The following is a 21,322-nucleotide window of genomic DNA, read 5'->3' as shown; positions in this document are numbered from 1 at the left end:
ACAAAAAAAAAAAAGGCATGTCGCAAGGGCCCGGCCGGCAGCTTGCCACCGCCGGCCTGCAATCCCATGTTCCTGTTTTTAATGTCGTCGTCAGGTCACCGGCCTACTTACCTCTGAGACGACTAATGCGGTGACACTAATGACAACTTTGCCCTTTCCCGCCCCCTATTTAAAAGGAAAAAAAAAAGCTGGACGCCAAAACTACAGTATATATAGTACACGCAATGCTCGGAGATGGGATGATGGAAAAAAAAGAAGCTTTGGGTTAGACCATACCAACGGAAAATAAAATAATATAAAAAAATATTGTTCAGTCAGGCCAAGGGAGACTGCTTTGAGTGCCAAGATTCACATATACGGTAGTAGTCAGTCAAGTTTCGCTAGCGGCTTTGCCACTGGGGAGCGGCAATCCCTTGGATTCAGCTATGCTCCGTAGTCCGCTTTGATGGGACAGCCGCTATGCCGCACCTCCTCAATCTACATTACACTACGGTTTAGGTGCACCTACGGCAGGATCAAATATTGATTACGTATCGTGAGAGAGAAAAAAAAAAAGCGGCGCTTTATAGCTGGCAAGCCTGGGCTGGCAAATTAGAGACCCCCCATTCGTTCACTTAACATGGCTGATTGTTTGCGGGCAATTAGGGAGCTTTTTGAGTGAGGGATACAATCCAGCGATTGGTTATCCAGGCAATCTCAGCAGTGGCTTTTGGAAACGTTTTTCTGGGTCAGCTGAGAAAATGGCTACAAACAGCCTGTTCTTGGCGTTGACTCGTTTTGCGTTTGCATGACAACAGACCAGACAGGAAGGTTACGCAGTAGAGTTGTGCTTATCATTTTTTTTTGTCTGTCTTTTGACGCCGCCCAGCTTTGTCGAATTTATCGGCGGCACGGCTTCCACAAATGCAAACAATACGGTGAGCTTACGTGCGCGATGATCCCTGCCGGAAATGCATAACAAAACTTGAAGCTTTTTTTTTTTTTTTTTTTTTTTTTTGCCTGCCTCACGCAAACAACAAAAACTAGAAGGAGAAAAAAAAGTGACTCTATCGTCGGGTGGGTGCTTGGGACGGCTTTGTTGAGTAGGAGGAGATGGTGTTCCATTGCAGGGCCTCCCTCCATTTAGTGTCAGCAGGATGGGGAAACAGAAAACAAGAGCGGCTGGACAGCGGCTCCCTACTGGCCCAAAAAAGCTTCCCTAGGTACCTAGGTGGTGGCGACTAGCCTGCCTTGCCTGCGTTGCCCTGGGTAAGACAGGACGACGCGATGGGGTCTTGGGGGTGTGTGTGAGTTGTGTGTGGCTGTCAGGTTATTTGAAACCTCCTGTACGGAGTATAGGGGGCAGGCCCCCCCCCCCGCCCCAAAATAAAAGCTCGTGTGATGTGCGGTGTGGTGGGATAGGACCAGTTGATTGTTATTTTATTTCATTTTTCTTTCTGCTGATCACCGCTGGTCAGTCCATTGGGCGACAGGCAACCTCCTGGTGATCTGCTGCACAGGACACCAAAAACACCAGGAGACTAACACCAGGAGACTTTTCTTCTCCTGCATGCGTATCATATCACATCTCTCCTTGTGCAAGGTCCGGCTGCCTTTTTGATGCAGAGGCTCGGAAACCGCAGGGCGGTGTACGCCGTGCCACAGCTTGAGTGCATCGGCTGCAAGAGGAATCCAGTCTATTGTAGACAATTTGGCGACTTACAGTAATTACTGTCTGGCTGTCTGGGGCCCATGCACAAATTCTTGCAAGGCTTTGGCGTTTATATTTTGTACTGTACTGTATATTAAATGCTAGCCGAACAACCGCAGATTCAGCCATCTTTGCCACTCATGCGCTGACCGGAACAAGGGCGGGTGGAACGCCCGCTCGGAGACAAAAGGCCACACCATATACGCCATTTTTCATCATCTACCTTGGTACTGCAAGCTGGCAGAGCGGGGGCGAGGGAGAAAAAAAGAACTTTAGATGAGAAAGAGGAGTCTGTGGATGTATTTTCAAGCCCGATGATGATCGTCAGTAATTCGTGTTTGACGCCGCACGCTAATAGAGGAGTCTCCGGTCGGAGGCTTGGGAGGATCCTGGCACATGGAAAAAGTAAAGGCCCCGTCGTGTAAAAAAAAAAAAAAAAAAAAAAAACCAAGGCGTCATCACCCGCAATCTACCTACCTATCATGGCATGCAACACCAGAGGCGGATTTGGATGAATGACAAGGCAGGTTTTTTTTTGTCCGGAGCCAACGACGACCTTCGGCCTCAGTGGACTCGCTTTTTCGAATGCAACGCCCGTCGGGGGTGTAAACCTTTTTCAAGGATGTGAGTGAGCGGCATGGATGGAGCCACTGTAAAAAGACCTCCGCGGCAACCTACCTTTTAGGGAGGCTTATGGAGGGAACGAGAGATGAAAAAAGTCAAGAGTCAGAAGGAGAGATAATAGCGGCAGCTGTTAACATTTGCAACTTGTGAAAGTGGTCGCTTGCTAGGTGGAGCAAGGGTAAATTGCATGCAAATCTTGGGTTCAAATTTGACAGCCGTTTGAGAGTAAATGCCATGGGGGGTTGCTTTGTCTTAATTTTCCTACCTTTTTCTTCTTCTTTCCTGCCGCGATGTAGGTACCCTTGGTCCCTTCCCATCTTTGCCCAGCGTGCTGAGAAATCCTTTTGTTTGTAGCTGGATCCGGACGAGTCTAAGCGGCCCGCCGAACAGGGCAACATTCAACACAGTGCAAAAAGAAAGAAAAGATAGTAAGAAAAAGTGATGGGTGTCTTTATGACCTCTTGGGTCCATTTGACAGCGAGGGTAGCATCTCAAGCCGCTCTCGTGGTACCAAGAAAAAAAAAGGCGGATAACAGGTCGGTCGGCGGTCAGGTCAGGGATTGAGGGAAAAGCCATAGCGCTATTGTTGTCCCATCTTCATCTCGAGTCGATCTGTCTGGTTACTCGGTTGCTGGGCACCCATGTCCGCACGAGGAAAGTGCCACATACGAGGCTAATTGAGGGGTGACCAGGAAGTTGATGGAAGGGATGCGAATTCTTGCTCAATCCAGAATGCTACCAATAGAGGCCACGAGGAGGGAAAGTACCTGCGAAATAAAAAAAAAAAAAAAAACCTTAGCTTACGGAGTAACTTGTGCCATGGAGTAGTAAACCAAGGCTGATACGTCTCCGCAATTCGCGTGTCTGTCTGTCTCTGCCGTTAGGTTCCAGAACTGTAGACCGACATTAGGTGAGCAGGGCTGCCGCCAATAGCATGGGCTTGGTCATCGAACCAAGTCCACGGGGGCCAAGGGGGGGTCTGTGACGCGAAACATCTAAAACGGTAAAAATCAATTAACGCGAACGCGGGTATTTTATCGCAGCGTGTTGTGTGTGTGTGTGTGTGAGTGGGCGTGGATCGGACTGCATGCCCAGAAGGTCAGGGACTTGGTGATTCTGGTACCCCTGCTTTTTGTCGGATGAGGTATTTGTTTATCAGAAGTTCAAAACTGTATATTACGACAGGCCCTTTGTTTTCCCTGTAAGTTAAGCTCTGGGGTTGCTGACTCTTGACTGAGTAAGTAAGGCGATCATATTTGTGTCGTACGTCGTATGTAGAAAGCGGAAAGTGGTGGTGGGTTTGAAAAGACCCAATAGCGAACAGTAGTACGTGTCTAGGGCACTTGATAGAGCAAGTAGACTAAGGTGCTTCGTGATGTAATTTCATGTACCCTAACTCCGCAGTCTTACTGTAGGTAATAAGAGCGAATGCGATTTTTTTTTTTTTTTTTTCGTTGCCGGGTTGATTGATGGTTTTTGGAACCTCGAAAGGGGGCGCTGAATCAGTGATACGATTTTCACGGTGGAGCAGAATACGTATTCCCTTTCCCCAACTTCCTTGTACATTCCATCAACTGCCTGAGACCATTTTACTTAATAAGCGGTATTAGGTAGTACCAAAGTACGAAACTAAGGTACCTAGGTACCTACTACGTATTTCTAGGTGTAATAATAGTGGACGGAAAGCGTTTAGGATCTCGCAGGGGACAGACATCAAAGCCGAACGAGACTGTGCCGCCCTGGCGGGTGGATTTGCTTGGTCCTCGCCGCTTCGGATTAACGGCTTGCCAATGCCAAAGATCACCACCAGCACCATGTAAGAGATCCACCTTCTTTCCTCGCCAATGTGCAGAAAAAAAAAGACCAAGTCCTTTGTTTTCAGCTACAGTAGGGGGATTTTACAACGAAAGGACCGGCTGTACGGAGTAGTAATTATTCATCTGCTTGTGTCGTTAGTTGGCTCTGCGGCATCCTCTGAAGTTCATAGTTGTAACTGGCTGGTCAATAAGGCGGCACTTTTAGCCCCCATGCGGATAAGCGCGAAAGAAAAAAAAAAAAAAACTGGTAGAGACAAGGTTACGACTACGAACCACATAGGTACAGTAAATTGTACTTACACACGCCCCAAGCTGTGACTCTTGACCCTGCAGCATAGCAACCAAAAGAAAGAAAGAAACCCAAAGAAACGTTAGTGCATGACCCGGCATAGGCAAGCCGAGTCACAGTCTGGCCTCACAATCCATGGGTTGAAATTTCGCAATTGTTTGCCATGAAGAATCACTTTCACTGCCTCGCTAAGCTAAATGGCATGACAGCGGTGTACGCCGATCTGTCGGACATTTTGATTGGATCCGTGCCTCATGCTGCGTTTCGGTCGCCTTCACTGTGCTGTATACTACAATACTTCCTTTTCTTTTCTACTCCCCCTTTGCCCAGCCCGTGATTTGGGCTTATTCGGTCGCGGTGGGCAGGCTTTGAAACATTCCCTTTTATCACAGCACGTTTTGAACCGTGCGGAACTGGGAGGGATTTGAGGGCTCGTCCCGACAACAACAAATACACTGCGTCGCTTTCTTGGTGGGATAATTAAAGCCACAGAACAAGGAAGTTGTTGGTCCAGAAAAGACGAGACAAACTGATCACCAGAAGGACCAGCAGCGAACCAACCCACGCACACTCCAGACAAAAAAGCAGTGCAGGCCCGAGCAGTAATTATGCCTAGGTCTCCGTTGGTGCACTGTGTACAAAGCAGACACCGAGCTAGGTTGATGCGGAGTGAAAACCAGCACCTGTTATTTTCTTTGCTGAATCCCTTGGATCTTAGGCGAGCGGGTGTACCGGCTTTCATTCCTCGAAACTCGGCCATCAATCAAAACCACAATTGATCGAGCCAGCCAGGACCCAATATTGGCGGGGAAGGAGTCGATTAATTACCATAGTAGGATTGTAAAAGGGGTCTGTATCAGCTGGGCATGAGTTGTGCCACTGGCGGATGCTGGCAAGTGAATAAATTCAATCCCCACACTTGGGTGAAGCGAGGGGTGGTAAAAGAAAAAAAAAAGAGCCGAGGGCTTTCGGCAGATCCGTCCTTGATCAACATGGCTCAACCACAGACGATATGCAGAGTATGACAAGGTGACGCAAACAATCGAAGCAAGTAGGCGGCGGTGGTAGTGACATGCACAGAGAAGATGGAGCTCATTTTTCGACAAGGAAATACACTAGTTGCATCAATGCAGGAAAGCAGGCAAGCGCGCCGCCGAGTTTCGGGGCATTAGGGCATTGCAGACGACGGCGTCCCCGACAGTGAGCAATGCGTTCTAAATTTGACGTACCTCAGCAACCTAGGTATCAGTATGCCCTGTGCAGATAGGCTTGTTTTCCCTTTGATATCATCTGGGTATCCACGAACATATTTCGGTCAGCCTTTTTTTAGAACATTGTATATTAATTCGGGCCAACTTATTGCAAGTTTGCCAGCGTATGCATGATAACTACAATGACAATAACCAGCAATTTACCAACTTAACGGCTCTGTACAAAAATCAGTTATAAAAATTAATTCCCCTGGGTGGTTTAGTAAATGCGCAATCCCATGATTATTTACTACTGTATCATTTTCTTCTAAACGCTTTTTGATTTACGCTCGTTCCGCCTAATATCTAGAATAAACCCTGTCGATCTAGGAGGAAGATGCATTGCTCCTCAATTTTTACTTTCTCGCTCTTCTTGGGCAATGCTGTTGCAATCCTCACTACCGGCACCACTGGCGGAGGCGTTTCGTCTTCCGTTTCCACTGGTAACCGTGGGGTACTTCGCCACAACGCAAGATATCCGGACAAAGACCCTCACACTTATTTTGTGTTTGATTACCGCCCTGCTGGAGTTATTCAAGGTTGCCACGGCTTTATTTGCTATGGGTATGACGGCAAACCGTCTACGCTCCCTGGCGAAGAATATATAGAGAAAGATTTAATCGCGTGGGAGACGATTCGTCAAGGTCTTGACGCGTGGAAGAAGGGGCACGCCAAAGAAGATGCCTTTATTTACATGGTTGACCGAGGTGCATTTTTACCATCCAGGTCCCTTTCCGATACCCTATACAATCACATCAAATGGTCAAACATTAAAGGGTGGGCGCGTCTTGGACACAGTGAGCCCTATTACGGACATGTTATTGGCGGATATGTGCCAAATAACCTCTTTAAGCCCTATATGGTGAAAGAGCCAAGAAAGAGACTGGATAGGTCCCTGGCGATGGAGCCGGCCAACTACAATGTACGCATGCCAGAAAAGCTCTAAAGTTTATTTTCAAACGCCTTTGGGCTTGAAGTACTTTAATAATGGTACCATAAAACAAAATAGACCGTAACACCAATATTTCCACTTTGGGGCGATATACAGAAAATAAGCGGTTTCACCGATTAAAATTCGCATCAGCACGCTAGTGAAGTAACTCTGCTGCTGTCGTCACTTGAGCTGGGCCAAGTCAGCGAGGCTGGATGCAGAAAGACATGCAGCAACAGCCAGCGCATATAGAATCCGAATTATGAGCAAAAAGGACCCTGTCAGACCATACAGAAGGCATGAACCCGAGACTTGGGCAATGGCGAGAAAAAGTGTCGCGCCGAGTGCATCCCGTGAAACCGGAACACCATATATTAAAAAAAGCCGTCTGCTACATCCCGGGGTTGCAGCCTGATCTGTCGTTTGGGTCCTGCTTCCTAATAATGGCCGGCGGCTTACCAAGTCGCACTGTACAACTCCGCCGCAAAAAGCGCCCCCTGCACACAACACAGGCGAAATTTGCGGGCGATATGAATGGGTGGACGCATCGCCAAAACAAACGAGAACAATTCCATGAGGTACTTTGAGCAACCTGGTAAAGGAGAAAGGGCCGGCCGCGTGAGCTGACATAGCATCCATGACATTGCCGCGCCATGCAATAATCCACATCGACCTGTCTCGGTAGGTAAGTAATCAATAAGTTTGTTGACCCAATCCCCTGCCTTGTTTGGGATCATCAAAAATGATATTAATCTGACGCTTTGTGAGTGACTAGCCCCCAAATTTCTACTTGTGAAATAAAAGCCCGCCCGCCGTACTATACCTGCCTAGTTCGTCTCAAGAATAACACAAAGAAGCACCTGTGGTTGGTCAGATTGAACCGCAGCATGCTTACTAGCGCTGGACTGTAGTATTCTTGATCAAAGTGAGCAACCGAGCACTGTGCGTGTGTGAGTGTGTCTGCTCTATTTTCATCCATCAAGCCCGTGTGGAGGATCTGGACGGGATTGAAAGGGGCTAGGCTATGTCTGTGGACTCCTATGTTTCTTTTCTGCACAGACACCGTCCCTTTTGCCTACTTAGCACCTGACTATCCCTTTTGAAAACCCCTCTCTCCAAGCATACCATAGCAAGGCGCAAGACTTGGCTGAACTACTAAGCAACGTTGGCTGCCAACACGATGATTTGGGGATCCTGAAAAGCCGACTAGATTAAACACGAAAGGGACAAACTCGTCGGCGTGTCAGGAGGTAAAATCCACATTATATACTGTACTGTATCTTACGCGAAGCCCAGGACCTACATACACTCCACAGCTACGGAGTAGATTGAGCGCGGCCGAGGATGGTTAAAAGGGATGATGACGAGTCGGCAACCTCGACCTTATCTTGCCTGGATAAAGGGTGTTTACCGTTGGAAGGGATGCATGTACCTACCACCTACCGTAGACTTTTTTTTTTTTTTGTTTTCCCCATCTTACACTAACAAAGAGGGGCTCGTTACTCTCTATTTTTGCCTGGGTAACTTTGACATGCCAAGCTGCTCTCGAGTAAGAACCAATCAATTGAATTCAATCTGTTTTAGATGCTGGGCGGAACTACAGTCAATTGATAAATCTACAAGGTCAGAGTTGGCCGGTCAGGGTACTGTCTTCCTTGTCTTTTACCTATCTCCATGTCGCAGGCTAGGAATGGACGAAGCCTGAGTGGTACCGCGACGGACGGTTTGTACTCCGAAGGGTGTGCAGCATTGCGCGTAACCTGTGTCGTATCTCCCGACTGTTCCCTGCTGCTTTTTTTTTTTTTTTTGCTCCTCCCCCACTGCATACATAGTTTACAATTAGGCAGACCAAGACACCGGACCAGATCAGCCTATGACAACAGAAAAGAAAGCACAAAGCAGAAAAAAAAACAACAAAGATACCAGACGCAGACCAGACCAAACGCTACTGAAAACGACAAGCAAACAACCCCCTTATGTAATGTAAGAGATGTACCTAGTTGATGTATAAAAAAACAAGCACAAATGCCCGATATTCTAAAATAAAATGCAAAAGAAGCTGCTCCAGCTTAAGCACCTAGGTTTGAAGCCTTTAATGTCAAAAATCGGCGAACCCCCTCCCCTGTCCCCTGTGCTTTGTGTGTACTTCTTGGTCAGGTTTGGTTTTGATCTGGTCTCGTTGGTTCTGGGCCGGGCTGCCATCGCCTATCCGTACTGTGCGAGCCACAATCAACTCCACTTTTATCGCTCGACTGACCGTCCAACGTCCATGTGTGCGTGCTTCCTCCGTCTCGGCTTCGTACCAGCGGAGTTTGAGCAGGAAGGTGGCATGTCGCTTGTCCCCCACTTTCATTTGTGTGTATGACTTCTGCATTAAAGGTTACGCCGCCCGGGCTGCTTAGGCTTTTTGGCACCACTTGGCCGCCTGATCGCTTGGCTGACCGGGAAGGGGGCAGAATAAAAAAAAAGGCAGAATAAAAAAAGTAAACGAAGGGTCATGGCTACCTCTACTACGGTACAAGCGGCGAAACTGTATTGGATGACCACCGGAGATGTGTGGGTTATTTTGATTTTTGTGACAAGAAGACAGCGAAATGACGAATAAAATAAAACAACACAAAAAAAATCTAAAAAAAAAATCTAAAAGATTGAAACTAGACGTGGGCCGAAATATGTGTTAGGCAAAGCAAATGAGACTCCATTCATATAGAACAAAACATGGGAAATGAGCTATATATTGTACTCATCAATTCCTTGCATCCAGACACTTACGCATGTACCCAAGTAGAATTCCTGTCGTGTGAGTTGTGTGAGTGTGTGTAATAAGCGAAAAGAAATGACTGTGCTTTGTTATGCTTGTTGCTATTGCTGTTACTCCCATAAAAGGTACCTACTGTACGTACCTATCCTTACCTAGGCGATGCCCGCTCGACAAGTCGACATTTGCCCAGGTGGATTTCATCCAATCAGGCCAGCAACAGAAACACAAGTGCATCAACCAACGGGGCGGCGCTAGCGGGCATGGATAGTACGGTATTAAGTCGTGAGGGACAACCAGGAAGGAAGCAGCAAGGAACAGACCGGCCACTGCGCTAACGTGTGAAATGGCCCCGCCTGGTACGGACTGGCAGCCACACACAAGAGACCAGAAGAGGATCCCTGTCGGGGCAGGTAGGCTTGGGGTTTTATTATTCGTATTATTCTTATTATTTTTCAATGTACGGAGGTACTTTCGTACATTACCTCACATTGTAGTGTTGGAAAAATTAAAAGAGGGTAGGGTACGTATAGGCCAGGTCCATCCGACTGACTGTACCGTACCGTGTGCTGGGCCCCCGACCTGAACCTGAACCTGAACCTGAACCTGACCTGACCCCATCAGATTGGATTCGATGCGAGCCACAGTGCGGGACGCATTGGGTGTGTGGTCACTCTGGTGGGTGTTTGGCGCAGCAAGCCCAGGCCTCGTGTACCTCTGTACCTTCCTCCACAGCGACCGGGGCAGGGCCCTCAACCGACCTACGCAACCAGGAAGTTACCACCACCTCCCGAATTTGACAAGGGAATGGGTTCTCTTCCGGACGCCGTGGTGAATGCGAGGTGGATATGGAGGACGCTTTTCTGTCTTTCGTCACCCCTTCCGGTGAACATCCTCAATATTACTTTTGTCGGACCGCATCCATGCTTGGCACTGGCAACAATTGGTCTTTCTGCTGCTCTGCCGCCGCGTTGAGAAAAAACCACCGCAATCCTCCATTGTTGTTCTTGGACCACAACCGGCATCTATCCTCCTCCGTAGCCTTTTCGACGCATGTCTCTTAGATCCTACCGTACATGACTGGGATCAGCAAAGACCCTATAACCAGTCGGGCTTGAACCTAGAGCAAAGAGACGCTTCCGCCTCGAACTCACCAACACGCCATTCACCCCGACCTGACCTTCCTTGTCATTGAGCCCGTCAGGTGTAGAACAAACAACCGTTCTTCATCTTCTGTGCTCCACCCGCTTGCCGCCTTTGACTTGTTCACTGGCCCATCGTTCTGGACATGTCTCTGCCCTCCTGACCGACTGGAATGGAGCCAGGCAAACAAAGTGCCACTCAATATTCTATCCCATCTAGCTAGACGGGCCCTCAGCTCGAACACCACACCCGCCAACACAAAGAAACACCTCCGAACTTCTGCCCACATCTGCGAACGATCCCGAACGGTAGTGACTCGATAAACCACGAAACCCCACGCACCGCTTCGACCACCGTCACTCATGTATCCAGGCGCCTCAAGACAGCTGGCTCCCCTCGCGTACCAATTCCCTCCATCGCCCATCGGCTCGTCGTCCTCGATCCCCACACGAGATATCTTACAACACTCCAAGAACCCTAGTCCCGGAGGTGCTGCTCTGCTTCTGAGCGGCCTTCGGACGCCTCCGTCAGACGACATGGGGACCACCTACCAAGCTCCGAACATTGGCCAGCATGACGCTAACCCATATCCTTCACTGAATGGATATTCCGGTCCGAGGTCAAGGTCGTCCGTGAGCAGCGGACAGGCTGTGTTGGATAGCTACCCAAGATACCATCAATACGCAACCCAAGTGACTGGACGGGAACACCAACTGCCGGCCACTCAAGCATCACAGCAGCAACCATCACAGGTTGCTCAACCTCAGCCGATTGTTCGAGAGTCACAGCACACACAAGCTACAGCTACATCTGCAGTCTCATATCCTCCTCAGGCAGCTGTGGCCCAACCCTCTCGAGCTTCCACACCAAAGTCGAGTGGGACGGTCGCCTCGCAGGTCAGCATGTCGCAGAAGGATGTTGCCAGCCTGGCTGGGCAGAGTTTAGAGATCCCCATGTGCATCAGCCCGAGGGGTGGCAGCTTGTCTGTACTGGCGGCACAGGTAAGTTGGCAATCCGGACCATGAACATGACCCAGGGGGATATGCTATTGACATAGACTCTAGATGACCACCTTTTTCTGGTTCGAACCTTGCCCAGTCCACCATTTGGCCGAAAAGCTCGTATCCTCATCGCCTTCCGAACCGGTCCCAAGTCTGAATGCCCTGGCGATACCAACACCAGAGTTCAAGTCGTGGGTCCACAGCGTGCTCTCAACCACCCAGGTCACGCAAAATGTCATCCTCCTGGCTCTTCTTTTCATACACAGGTTGAAGACTACTGTCCCCGATGTGAGGGGAGCCCGCGGGAGCGAGTATCGGCTGCTGACAGTAGCCCTGATGCTTGGTAACAAATGTAAGAAGACAATAATCACATGCTAATCAACGTTCAGTTCTGTCCGGTACACAACGAAGGAGGTGTTTACTGACAATATGGCATGATTACAGTCTTGGATGACAACACCTACACAAACAAGACCTGGGCTGAGGTCTCGGGCATCACCGTAAAGGACATTCACGTGATGGAGGTAGAGTTTCTGAGCAACATGCGATACAGCCTGCTGGTTTCCAAGGCACAATGGGAGCAGTGGCTGGTGAAGCTTTCCAAGTTTTGGGAGTACTGCGAGAGAGCAACCAGGCCAGTGCTGTCTCCCATCACAATACCATCACCTACACGCTCGGTGGCAAACGCTTCGATCCGATCACCGACAGGTCACCTGGTGCTCACCCCCACCTTGCACTCAACACCGACCACACGCAGTCCTTACGATGTGACCTATGCTGCCAACAACCAGTGGCCAGGTCAAGCAACGCCGCAGACATGCTCTGCCGTATCTGGACAACTTGATTCCAGGAATGGAACTAACAAACGCGCCTACTCGGACGAGGATCCCACGGAGCCTCCTTCCAAGAGGGTAGCTATGCATCCTCAGAGCATTCCTGCACAGCCTGCAAACATGTACAGCCAGGCTCGCCAGAGACCCGCAGCTTCCCTGGAACCGCTACGTCTGCCTGTACCAAACCTGACGGTCAACACGGCTCCCCATCCAGCGCAGGCAGCTTACAACTCAGTAGTCAGCCACGTCCCTATCCAGCAGTCGGCTCTCTCCCTCCCTCCGATGGTTCCGGGTGTCAGAGCTATGGCCACCGTCTACCCCTCGACGACAACTACGTCCAACTTTTCTGGAAACGTGCCGACGAGCTCAGTTCCCACTTCGGTGTCGACTCCTCTGACTAACTCTGCTCCGGGTGGCTTTCCACCCATGACCAACTACGCGACGCCAACAAAGCGACACAGCCCTGGATCCCTTACCCCAGCTGCAGCTGCTGCTCTAGGAAACTCTTCACCCCTCAGCGAGTCTTTCGGCCATGGTCAACACGGTGTTCGTACCCCAATATCGCAGTCACCATCTGTTTACCTGCAGCATCGGTCAAGCCCTTACCGACCCGTGAGGCACGTCAATACTCTGCTTTGCCCGCCACCTTCTTCGAGCCTTCACGAGTATCACCTTTCCGGCCCGAACCCCACCATGGTGGCGCCCACTCAGATGCATTACCAGCCGCTGGGCCGACGACATGAGTACCACACCGGAATCGTTCCAGAGTTCACCCTCTCTGCACAGCAGCAGCAAGCACAGGCCCATTACGCACGGCAAGAAATACCCATGCCGCCCACATATCGGCAGATGCCTGGACAGGCACAAATGCGTCCTGTCGTAGGATACAACCTTCAAGAGCCAACTCACTCGCACATGCAATTTCTCAACTAGGAGCGGGATTATTTGCATGCCAAGCTGAGCATGATTGCAGCTTGCGATCGCATGGCAGGCTTCGGGGAACCCTCGGTCGCGCCTCGTCTGACATCTTTTCACTGTCCAACCCCATTGGGATGGCGTTGTAACATTTAACACCTTTTCTCTTGACCATCTTTGCAGCATTTTTAGGCGGTATCTGGTGCCGAGGCGTTTTTCACGTTCATTTGATTCTAGATTCTTTTCCCCTACTCACGACTGGGGCCGAAAGCATCTCGTCCTGTGCATATACAGCATTGCATCGTCATGGCGTTTTTTTTCTTCTACTTTTGTTTATTTGATCGGGGCTATGTCTTTTTCGGCACAGGCTTACGGCGCACTGCTGTGCGGTGAGCTATCAAACTTTATGTATTGAATGACAGTTAAAACTGTATTATACATGATACCGTCGATTTGACTATCGAAGGAATGGCTCTTTTGACTCGGCCAAACCTGGCATCTATGCACGCATGGTTTGATGGGGGAATGTCTGGATGGTGGAAAAAAAAGGATATCGCAGTATATGCCGGTTGGCATAAACAAAGATTCTCAGCATATTGTTGGGGACATGGGTGAGATTTGCCAGCCACTTGCTAGATAGTCTCGAGGAAAGGTAACGCTTGTGGGCCGCCTTTGGTGTATCCATCAAGCTAAGAAACAAGGAAAAAGAATGCCTTTTCAAATTATTCACCTATTATTCTGTGCGGTGACGTGAGTATGTTTAAGTCGGATCACACTGCCGATGAACGATGTTTTACAAGTGATGACAGTCCGTCCCCAACGACTAGGCAAGGCAAACAGCCGATGCTTTTATCCTATGGGCAATTTAACCAGCCAAGGCTTGATATTGATACATGCAAGACGAGATTGAGTATTTACTGCAACATGTTCCCGACCACCATCTTTTGTAAGCCAGAACCATATGCCGACAGCTCTCAGCCTAACACAGTCGAAATCAACCAGAAGCTTCTTATTCGATACGACTGTCGGGGGCGGCAAACCCCAAATACAACAATACTGGTAAAATATGTTACATAGCATGGGCATATTCTCTCTTCCCAATGGAACTGTCACAGTCAGACAAGCCGCAGCCTTTCGTATCCCCTTGGTAGTTTTTTTTTTTTTTTTTTTTTGCTTAGCCACAAGACAACGAGCAAGCATCGGGTGTCCAAAGACTAACGACAAGGCAAAAAATGATCTCAACGCCTCTTCTTGCAATTGCAATTGCGGCTGCTGTGGGTTCTACCCAAGAGTTAGTGGCAGCGCCCGAAGGATACAGCAAGGTCTACATAACGTCAAACGTCAATACCAAGTTTGTGGTTCAACCTAAGGCGGCCTCGGTCGGGAGTACCTTGGTTGTGTGAGTCTTTTTGTCCTATTCTACTTGTTTTCCTATCTATTTTTTCTTCTTCTTTTTTACTGACCAATATGGGACTAAACGAGACAAACAGCCAACAACTCAATGGCAACCCCGAACAACAGTGGTACATCAAAGCGGGAAAGACCAAGATCCAGCTGGTCGACACCACGTGGTGCATGGATGCCGGGCTGAAGGGTGAGTCTTACTTGGTGCTTCCCGGCTGCGAAACATACATATGAGGCGTTCAAAGCTGATAGGCATCTAATTTGGGAAATCAGCAACCTGGAGAAATATGGCCAACATCAACCTAGCAAACTGCTCCGACGCCGTCGATGGTCAGAAGTGGAACGCCATGGCGGACGGGCGCATTGCCCTTGAGCTGTCGCCGCAACCGCGTAAGTGGACGACTACCCTCTAACCACCTGTTACCTTGCGCGACCATCACATACACAAGCTGACCGGAAGCTGGGAGGGTGTTATGCGACAAGCAGAGCATTGCCTCGACCTACAATACATGCGAGCCACCCCTGGCAACGCCGTCGGGTTGTACAGCTGCGCGGGGCTGGGGAACACTGGAGCCGCCGACAAGGGGATAAACTTTCCACTGGTCAACGTGACGAGTTCCTGAGCGTACTGTTGTAGCAAAGAGTGATTCAAAAACAGCGAGAGCGACGCTGTGTCGAACAAAGAATTATACTTCTGATTGGGCTGTCATATATCGCAACGAGAACAAAGAGAAGCCATTATGCAGCAGGCCAAGTGCATCGATTCCCCCCTGATGTATTATAAAAGATACCTGTACGAAGGCGACAAGTCTCCAAGATCGGAATTCTCCTCCACAGTGCCAGACTGCGTGAGCCTGGCCCTCTTTTTATTGGCAGACATGCACGCAAAGCCGTAGATTGTGCAGGCGATAATGCTCAGCGTCGTAAAAGCAATGCAGATGCTGTAGCCCGGGATGTAGAGCGGGGCGTCGCGCTTGAGGAATGCGTAGACGGCGATGATGCCGCCAATGTTTCCGAAACCAACCTGCCACGCGGACCCGACTGCTCGCCGGTGGTGGCCGCCCAGGTTCATGTTGAACCAGCAGACGATGATGGGCATGGCGGTGTAGGCGCCCATGGCGATCAGGAAGAGGCCGGCGTACTGCACGTCCGTGTTGTTGTGCACGCCGAGGAGGATGCTGAAGCCGGCGATGGCAACGAGGATCGCAAAGACGGCGAAGCCCCATCGGTGGCGCATGCGGTCCGACGCGACGGCGAAGAGCATCGACATTCCGAAAGCAGCCACCCAGGGCGGGACGCTGTGGAGCTGAGTTTGGATTGGGCTGTAGCCATATGAAGCCTGTTGGAGGTTAGGGGCGGTTAGTAAAAGTAAGAATACACATCAGAGAAGTAAATTCGGATGGCTTGCGGTGCCACTTACAATGATGGATGGAGCAAAGTATGCGTAACCATAAGCTGCCATGTCGAGACGAAAAGTTAGTGAGAACCTAAAGTGGAATTTCTGCCAAGGTTAATGCATTGAATCTTACCCGGCACAATGAGGCCAAAGTACATGAAACCTGCGACAATGACTTTGTAGTCCTTGAACACTCGCCCGACATCGCGCAGCGTGATCTTCTTCTCAACGGCTGAGTTGCCCTGGTCGACGCGCAGGCGGGCGGTGACGAACTGGCGCTCCTCCTCGGTGAGCCACTTTGCCTCCTCTGGAAAGTCCGGGAGGAGGAAGTAGAAGAAAAAGCTGACAAAGACGGTCAGGGCGCCCTCGATGATGAAGATCCAGCGCCAGCCGGCGTAGCCTCGCGCGCCCGCCATCTTACCGATACCGGCGGCGATCAGGCCTCCAAAAGCGCCGGCCAGGGTGGTGCTGCTGAAGAAGAAGGAATAGCGCTTCTGGGCCTCGCTGCGCTTGTACCACATGCCGATGAGATAGAAGGAGGCCGGAAACATGACTGACTCGAAGACGCCGAGGAAGAAGCGCGTCGTCACGAGGCCGCCGTAGCTTGTGACGAAGCCCTGGGCCAGCGTCACCAGCCCGAAGCCCCCCATGTTGATCGACAGCCAGACGTGCGGCCGGAAGCGCTTGACCAGGATGTTGCTGGGGATCTCGAACAGGATATACGGCACGAAAAAGACGACGAGCGCATTGTTGTACAGCGTTCCGTCCAGGTGTAGCTCGTCCGAGAGGCCAAAGACATTGGCGTTGGCGATGTTGACCCTGTCCAGAAAGGCCAGGAGGTACATGATGCACAGCCAGGGGATGACTCTGGAGTCGATCTTCATGAGCAGCTTCCTCTCCGTCGTATGCGGAGGACACTGCACTTCGTCATGGTGGCCCGCGGCCGCGGGCGAGGACCCCTTCTCATTGCTCAACCTCTCAGAGTCGACGGCAACGTTACCGCTGCCGTCTATCGGCGCGGAACCCATAATGAATGAATTGTGTGTATATGGGTGGAGAGGAAGGATCCGAGGGTTTCTGGGAGTAATTAGGGTTGGCTAAGGCGAAATCTATAAACTGTCGCGTGGCGCAAAGCGTTTTGCTGCATGCAGAGTCAGTACCATTTTTGTGTAATTATTGCTCCCAAGTGTTAAGTTTTACCTGAAAAAGCCAATCCGCGGGAAATTCAAAGGAACGAAAGCAGGCGCCGGAGAAAGACACACGAGAATTAAATGCGCACTTAAAAGACACGCTACTCAAGAACGCCGGGGGCGAACTATTAAAAAAAGAGGGAACACACGACAAATAAAGGTACAGACAATTGACAATTACCCTGCAACCTTTTTTCGACAAGCTTTTTCCCGCGCAAGAATCTCTTTCGCCAGCTCCGAGATCGCCGGGCTTATGACAGAAAGTGGAGCTTACCCCAAGTTGGGGATGCAGGTCATCACAAGGGTAGGGGTAGCTTGCCACTTCCTTCCTGGGGTTCAAGCCAATCACAGCAAGTCCATTGAGCTTCTCCGCATCGTGAACCTAGCAACTGGTTAGAGGGGAACCCTGTCCACGGCGCCGGCCTCGGGGAGACGGAAGCTCCGGGTGCAAGCAGCGTGACGACACCACCGGCGCCCGTTAGGGGAACAAAGAAAAGAGTCCATGGATTGTTCCAGACCAAGACCAAGACCGAGACCCGGTTTTGCCGGCGAGGAATCGGAGATGTATTTCAATCAATCTGGCCTTAGGCTTCCGATTTCTGGATTGATTAGAGTCACCATTGGTTTGAAAAAGCTAGTTTAGTTTCTAGTCTCTTTCAGCCGTAGTGTCTGATTAGAACATGATTAGTCTCTTGGGCGCATGACACTCTTGCCATTTTTATCAAATACTATTGTCTCGGGTTTCTTTATGCTTGCGCCCACGTTTCCTTTCCAGCTTTAACCTTTTTCAATACGACACTGGCCGTCACCCGGAAACTCCGGAAGCCCCGGAAGCCCTATATGTTTCATTCACTTCACAAGGTCCCCGCCGCCGCCGGCAATTGTAAATTAATTTTCCAAGACTCTACTACCCCTTTCCTTGGTCTTGCCTCGTGGCTACGCTACGCGCGTCGCAACATTTAATATCGTATCGCCGCCTCCATCACTTTGATCAAGGTTCGCCAGGTAGTATCATTTCCCGGCGCGGCTATGTAAATAAGTATTTGTGTGGGGTGCAGGGTTTGCATTTTATAGAGAAGGGTTCGTCGGGGGAAAGCTTTATGGCAGTGCCGGCGGGGAAATGTCTTTCAATATCACAGCGTCTATTAGTAAACGATGTTGCACCGTAATAATTGTATTTCGAAATTAGTGCGATTCCGATGTTGACAGGTTCGTATGCTTTATACAGTATAGTTTTTGTTGCAGGCTATATTTACCAAAGTCACTGGCATTAGTCATTGACGGAGGCCTTCGTTTTTGACGATGTTTTTAGTGCAACAGTTTTCCTGCTGCCTTGGATGCCGCCACAACGCGAAGACCATGGTGTTATCTAAATCACAGGAGACCCGTCGTTTCTCCTTCTCCCTTCTCATTTTGGCATTTGCTTCTTGTTTCCCATTTAACATAATTGTGGATAAACTACTATGTACAGCCCCTGTCCAAGATGCCGAGCCCTGCCGTCGATCACTATCAATTTATACTGCCAAGATGAGTCGTGCCCCAAAAAGCCTTACGGATCCAACTTGAAATGACCAACGCCCTGGATGCCAGCCAGGCAGGAGTGGACAATTTGGCCTTTGTCACGGTGTGACAAATGACATTGAAACGCCTATCAGCATAACAAAGAACATTTGCGGTCATGGATGACCCCCACAGACCGAATGGCAAGACAATTCCAGAAAACCAACGTTGCTAATCATGATTCCATGATGAATCGAAACAGCCTCTAGCTATCCGTAGTCTGTTGGTAGAGTGTAGCGCTTTACATGACAAACCACACGTTTTCGGTATCCAGTGGGTGTGAGCAGGATAGCTGAGGTTTCTGGCTGTACTGTCCCTCCAAAATGTCTCGGATGCTGTTGAGCAGCTGGTTGTAAGTCTGGTTCCTGTTTGCCCTCAGAGCGGACACAAAGGCGTACGACATGGCTCCGGTGGCTTGGGATGCAATCGTGGCATCGGCACTACAAGTGGAAACATGGTTAATCACATGGTGAAAGTTGAGCAACAATGGAAGCCAAACGCGACTTACGATGTTTGGTCGTCCTTGCTGCCTGACCAGCTGATAACATCAGCCGGGGATGTCTTGGTGCGCATGGTTCTGTCGCGCGCCTGCTTGTCACTGAAAGCCTTCTTGGCAAAACCGAATAGGCTGGTCGCAACACCGCCCAGGTCGCCCCTAGCGTAGGACTGGACGGCACCAAGCAGACCAACACCGGCCTCCTTGGCCAAGTTCGGCTCTTTGAGAACACCGCTGGTTGAGTACACGTATGGAAGGTCTAGGGCAGTGCCAGAGTGACAAGAGTCAAAGATGGCAGTTAGACGAACACCCGCCTGGAGGGGTTGCACCATCCAAAGGTGCATGTCATCGTCGACAATGTGACCGTTCGCCCGGAAGTCGACAGGGTATATCACCTCATCGTATCCATCGTCCTCGTCTCCATCGAGATCCTCAGTTTGTCCTCCGTGGCCTGTTGGCAGATTAGTGTTAGTTTTGCCCTCAACATGGAAAAAGAAAAAAAAAGAAAAACATTGACACTAACCAGAGTAGTGGAAAAACAACGAGTCGTTTGGCTGCGCGCCCTCAACAAGCCAGTGCATAGCACGGACGATGTTGTCCCTTGTGGGCTGAGACATGGGATCCTGCGCATCATCTGTAAGGAGGACCATCTATAAATCACGTGTATGTCAGCCTTGGCTCTCCACGTGGACCCTGCTTGGCATCGACTTCACAAGAGGGGGCGGGGGAGGAAATTTGTGAATGGAAAGGACGGCAAGCATGTGGAGTAGCACCCGGCTGTCACGGAATGGGGATCTGCAAGGCGAGACTCACGTCCTCACGGCGGTACTGGTAAAACTCCATCAAGAAGTTGGAGAGATTGCGAACATCGTTGATGCAGCCGCGGAGCTCGCCCTCTTGACCAAAGTAGTTGATTCCGATGAGCAGAGCCTTCCTCTTGCCTGTACACTGCGAGTACTGGAAGGCATAATCCGAAGGTGCTCCGTGTCCAAATTGCTGCATGCCCTGTGGCGGTTGATGAGCTTGATCGCTGGGTCCCTGGATCAACCCATATTGTTAGTTTCCCCCTTCCCTTTCCTCCAAATGCGAGTAGAATAAATCTAGAACTTCATCGGCCTGATCTACGTACTGCCCGAGATCCGTCCTGAGGCGGGTACTGGTAACCGCCCTGAGGCGGACCATACTGGTAGTGCTGTGGCGGAGGCGGCTGTGGGGGATATCCGCCATAACCAGGCTGCGGTCTGCCAAAGAGAAGGGGGAAGATTGGAACCAAGATGTCAGCAATTATGTTCGATATCCGCAAGGACTAGAAGATGAACCCACGGGTAGTACCCTCCTTGAGGAGGATAACCTTGGCCATAGCCTTGGCCGTAGCCCTGACCTTGATATCCTTGACCGGGATAACCGCTCATTGTGAAGGTGTGGATATCTCAGATATTGCTGTACCAGTCGTGCTATAGAGAGACGGCGCTTGATTCGTTTGTTGCTTCCTAATGAAAAAAAAAATTAAAATTCGTTCGTGGGACCTGACCTGGAAGGATTGGTAGGTTACTAGGTTCTAGACTAGTTAGAAGGAGAAGCGGTCCAAAACACAACCTTGGCTGGTGGCTATCCAAAGGTAAGCTTCGAAACAGCACCAATGGATTCCAAGGGTTGTCGTTGTGTTTGGAGATCAGATAGTGGGGCGGGGCATATGGAGATTTGGTGGGGTTTGTTGGCAGCTGAGCTGAGGTTACTATTGTTAGCTCTCGTTCGTTTGTACGAAGTACGTAGGTTGGTAGGCAAAATGAGGGGCTGACACATCAGTTGTGAGGCGCACCACAGCCACATCTGAATCATTGATTGATTGAACGTGTCTCGTTGTTTGACCCGTTCCATGTCGTCCCATGTTGGTCAGCCTTGCATATTCAAACAGAAACATGATCTCTTTTGGTGCAACAGCTCATTAACACAGTTGGAACAGGACGATGACGTCTGCTTTCTATCATTTATTACTGTTCAAATTTTTCTCTTTTTTTCTTGTGA

General features: G+C 50.0%; 8 protein-coding genes across 8 annotated transcripts; 4 read left to right on the top strand and 4 right to left on the bottom strand.

Annotated features, from left to right (window-relative positions):
* Positions 1–977: 977 nt before the first annotated feature.
* MGG_16830 (uncharacterized protein) lies at positions 978–3,884 on the bottom strand. The gene is made up of 3 exons (XM_003712376.1): positions 2,168–3,884; positions 1,703–1,981; positions 978–1,644 (listed from the first exon to the last, which is right to left on the bottom strand). Exons 2-3 carry the CDS (start codon positions 1,817–1,819, stop codon positions 1,444–1,446), a joined length of 318 nt encoding a protein of 105 aa, XP_003712424.1. The 5' UTR covers positions 1,820–1,981; positions 2,168–3,884; the 3' UTR covers positions 978–1,443.
* Positions 3,885–5,957: 2,073 nt separating this feature from the next.
* On the top strand, positions 5,958–6,616 carry MGG_16829 (uncharacterized protein; the record flags this gene model as incomplete). The annotated part of the gene is made up of 1 exon (XM_003712375.1): positions 5,958–6,616. The coding sequence occupies exon 1, from the start codon at positions 6,008–6,010 to the stop codon at positions 6,614–6,616; it is 609 nt and encodes a 202-aa protein (XP_003712423.1). The 5' UTR covers positions 5,958–6,007.
* A 1,390-nt stretch (positions 6,617–8,006) lies between these two features.
* Positions 8,007–9,397, bottom strand: MGG_16828 (uncharacterized protein). The gene has a single exon (XM_003712374.1). It carries the CDS (start codon positions 8,973–8,975, stop codon positions 8,700–8,702), a length of 276 nt encoding a protein of 91 aa, XP_003712422.1. The 5' UTR covers positions 8,976–9,397; the 3' UTR covers positions 8,007–8,699.
* A 308-nt stretch (positions 9,398–9,705) lies between these two features.
* MGG_16827 (uncharacterized protein) lies at positions 9,706–10,334 on the top strand (the record flags this gene model as incomplete). Its single annotated transcript, XM_003712373.1, has 3 exons — positions 9,706–9,772; positions 9,857–9,882; positions 9,984–10,334. 3 exons carry the CDS (start codon positions 9,706–9,708, stop codon positions 10,332–10,334), a joined length of 444 nt encoding a protein of 147 aa, XP_003712421.1.
* Positions 10,335–10,864: 530 nt separating this feature from the next.
* Positions 10,865–13,269, top strand: MGG_04929 (uncharacterized protein; the record flags this gene model as incomplete). Its single annotated transcript, XM_003712372.1, has 3 exons — positions 10,865–11,503; positions 11,567–11,855; positions 11,948–13,269. 3 exons carry the CDS (start codon positions 10,865–10,867, stop codon positions 13,267–13,269), a joined length of 2,250 nt encoding a protein of 749 aa, XP_003712420.1.
* A 1,126-nt stretch (positions 13,270–14,395) lies between these two features.
* On the top strand, positions 14,396–15,355 carry MGG_04928 (uncharacterized protein). Its single transcript, XM_003712371.1, has 4 exons — positions 14,396–14,650; positions 14,742–14,845; positions 14,929–15,045; positions 15,142–15,355. The coding sequence occupies exons 1-4, from the start codon at positions 14,484–14,486 to the stop codon at positions 15,276–15,278; spliced, it is 525 nt and encodes a 174-aa protein (XP_003712419.1). The 5' UTR covers positions 14,396–14,483; the 3' UTR covers positions 15,279–15,355.
* Positions 14,574–17,416, bottom strand: MGG_04927 (high-affinity nicotinic acid transporter). Its single transcript, XM_003712370.1, has 4 exons — positions 17,252–17,416; positions 16,185–17,192; positions 16,076–16,110; positions 14,574–15,994 (listed from the first exon to the last, which is right to left on the bottom strand). Exons 2-4 carry the CDS (start codon positions 17,077–17,079, stop codon positions 15,434–15,436), a joined length of 1,491 nt encoding a protein of 496 aa, XP_003712418.1. The 5' UTR covers positions 17,080–17,192; positions 17,252–17,416; the 3' UTR covers positions 14,574–15,433.
* A 1,062-nt stretch (positions 17,417–18,478) lies between these two features.
* On the bottom strand, positions 18,479–21,066 carry MGG_04926 (metacaspase-1). Its single transcript, XM_003712369.1, has 6 exons — positions 20,621–21,066; positions 20,427–20,538; positions 20,111–20,335; positions 19,821–19,947; positions 19,310–19,748; positions 18,479–19,241 (listed from the first exon to the last, which is right to left on the bottom strand). Exons 1-6 carry the CDS (start codon positions 20,707–20,709, stop codon positions 19,043–19,045), a joined length of 1,191 nt encoding a protein of 396 aa, XP_003712417.1. The 5' UTR covers positions 20,710–21,066; the 3' UTR covers positions 18,479–19,042.
* Between the last annotated feature and the right edge of the window lie 256 nt (positions 21,067–21,322).

Source organism: Pyricularia oryzae, chromosome 3 (assembly GCF_000002495.2).
Source record: "Pyricularia oryzae 70-15 chromosome 3, whole genome shotgun sequence".
NCBI lineage: Eukaryota > Fungi > Ascomycota > Sordariomycetes > Magnaporthales > Pyriculariaceae > Pyricularia > Pyricularia oryzae.
The sequence above is the reverse complement of the archived record's forward strand: the minus strand, read 5'-3'. Positions and strand labels throughout refer to the sequence as shown.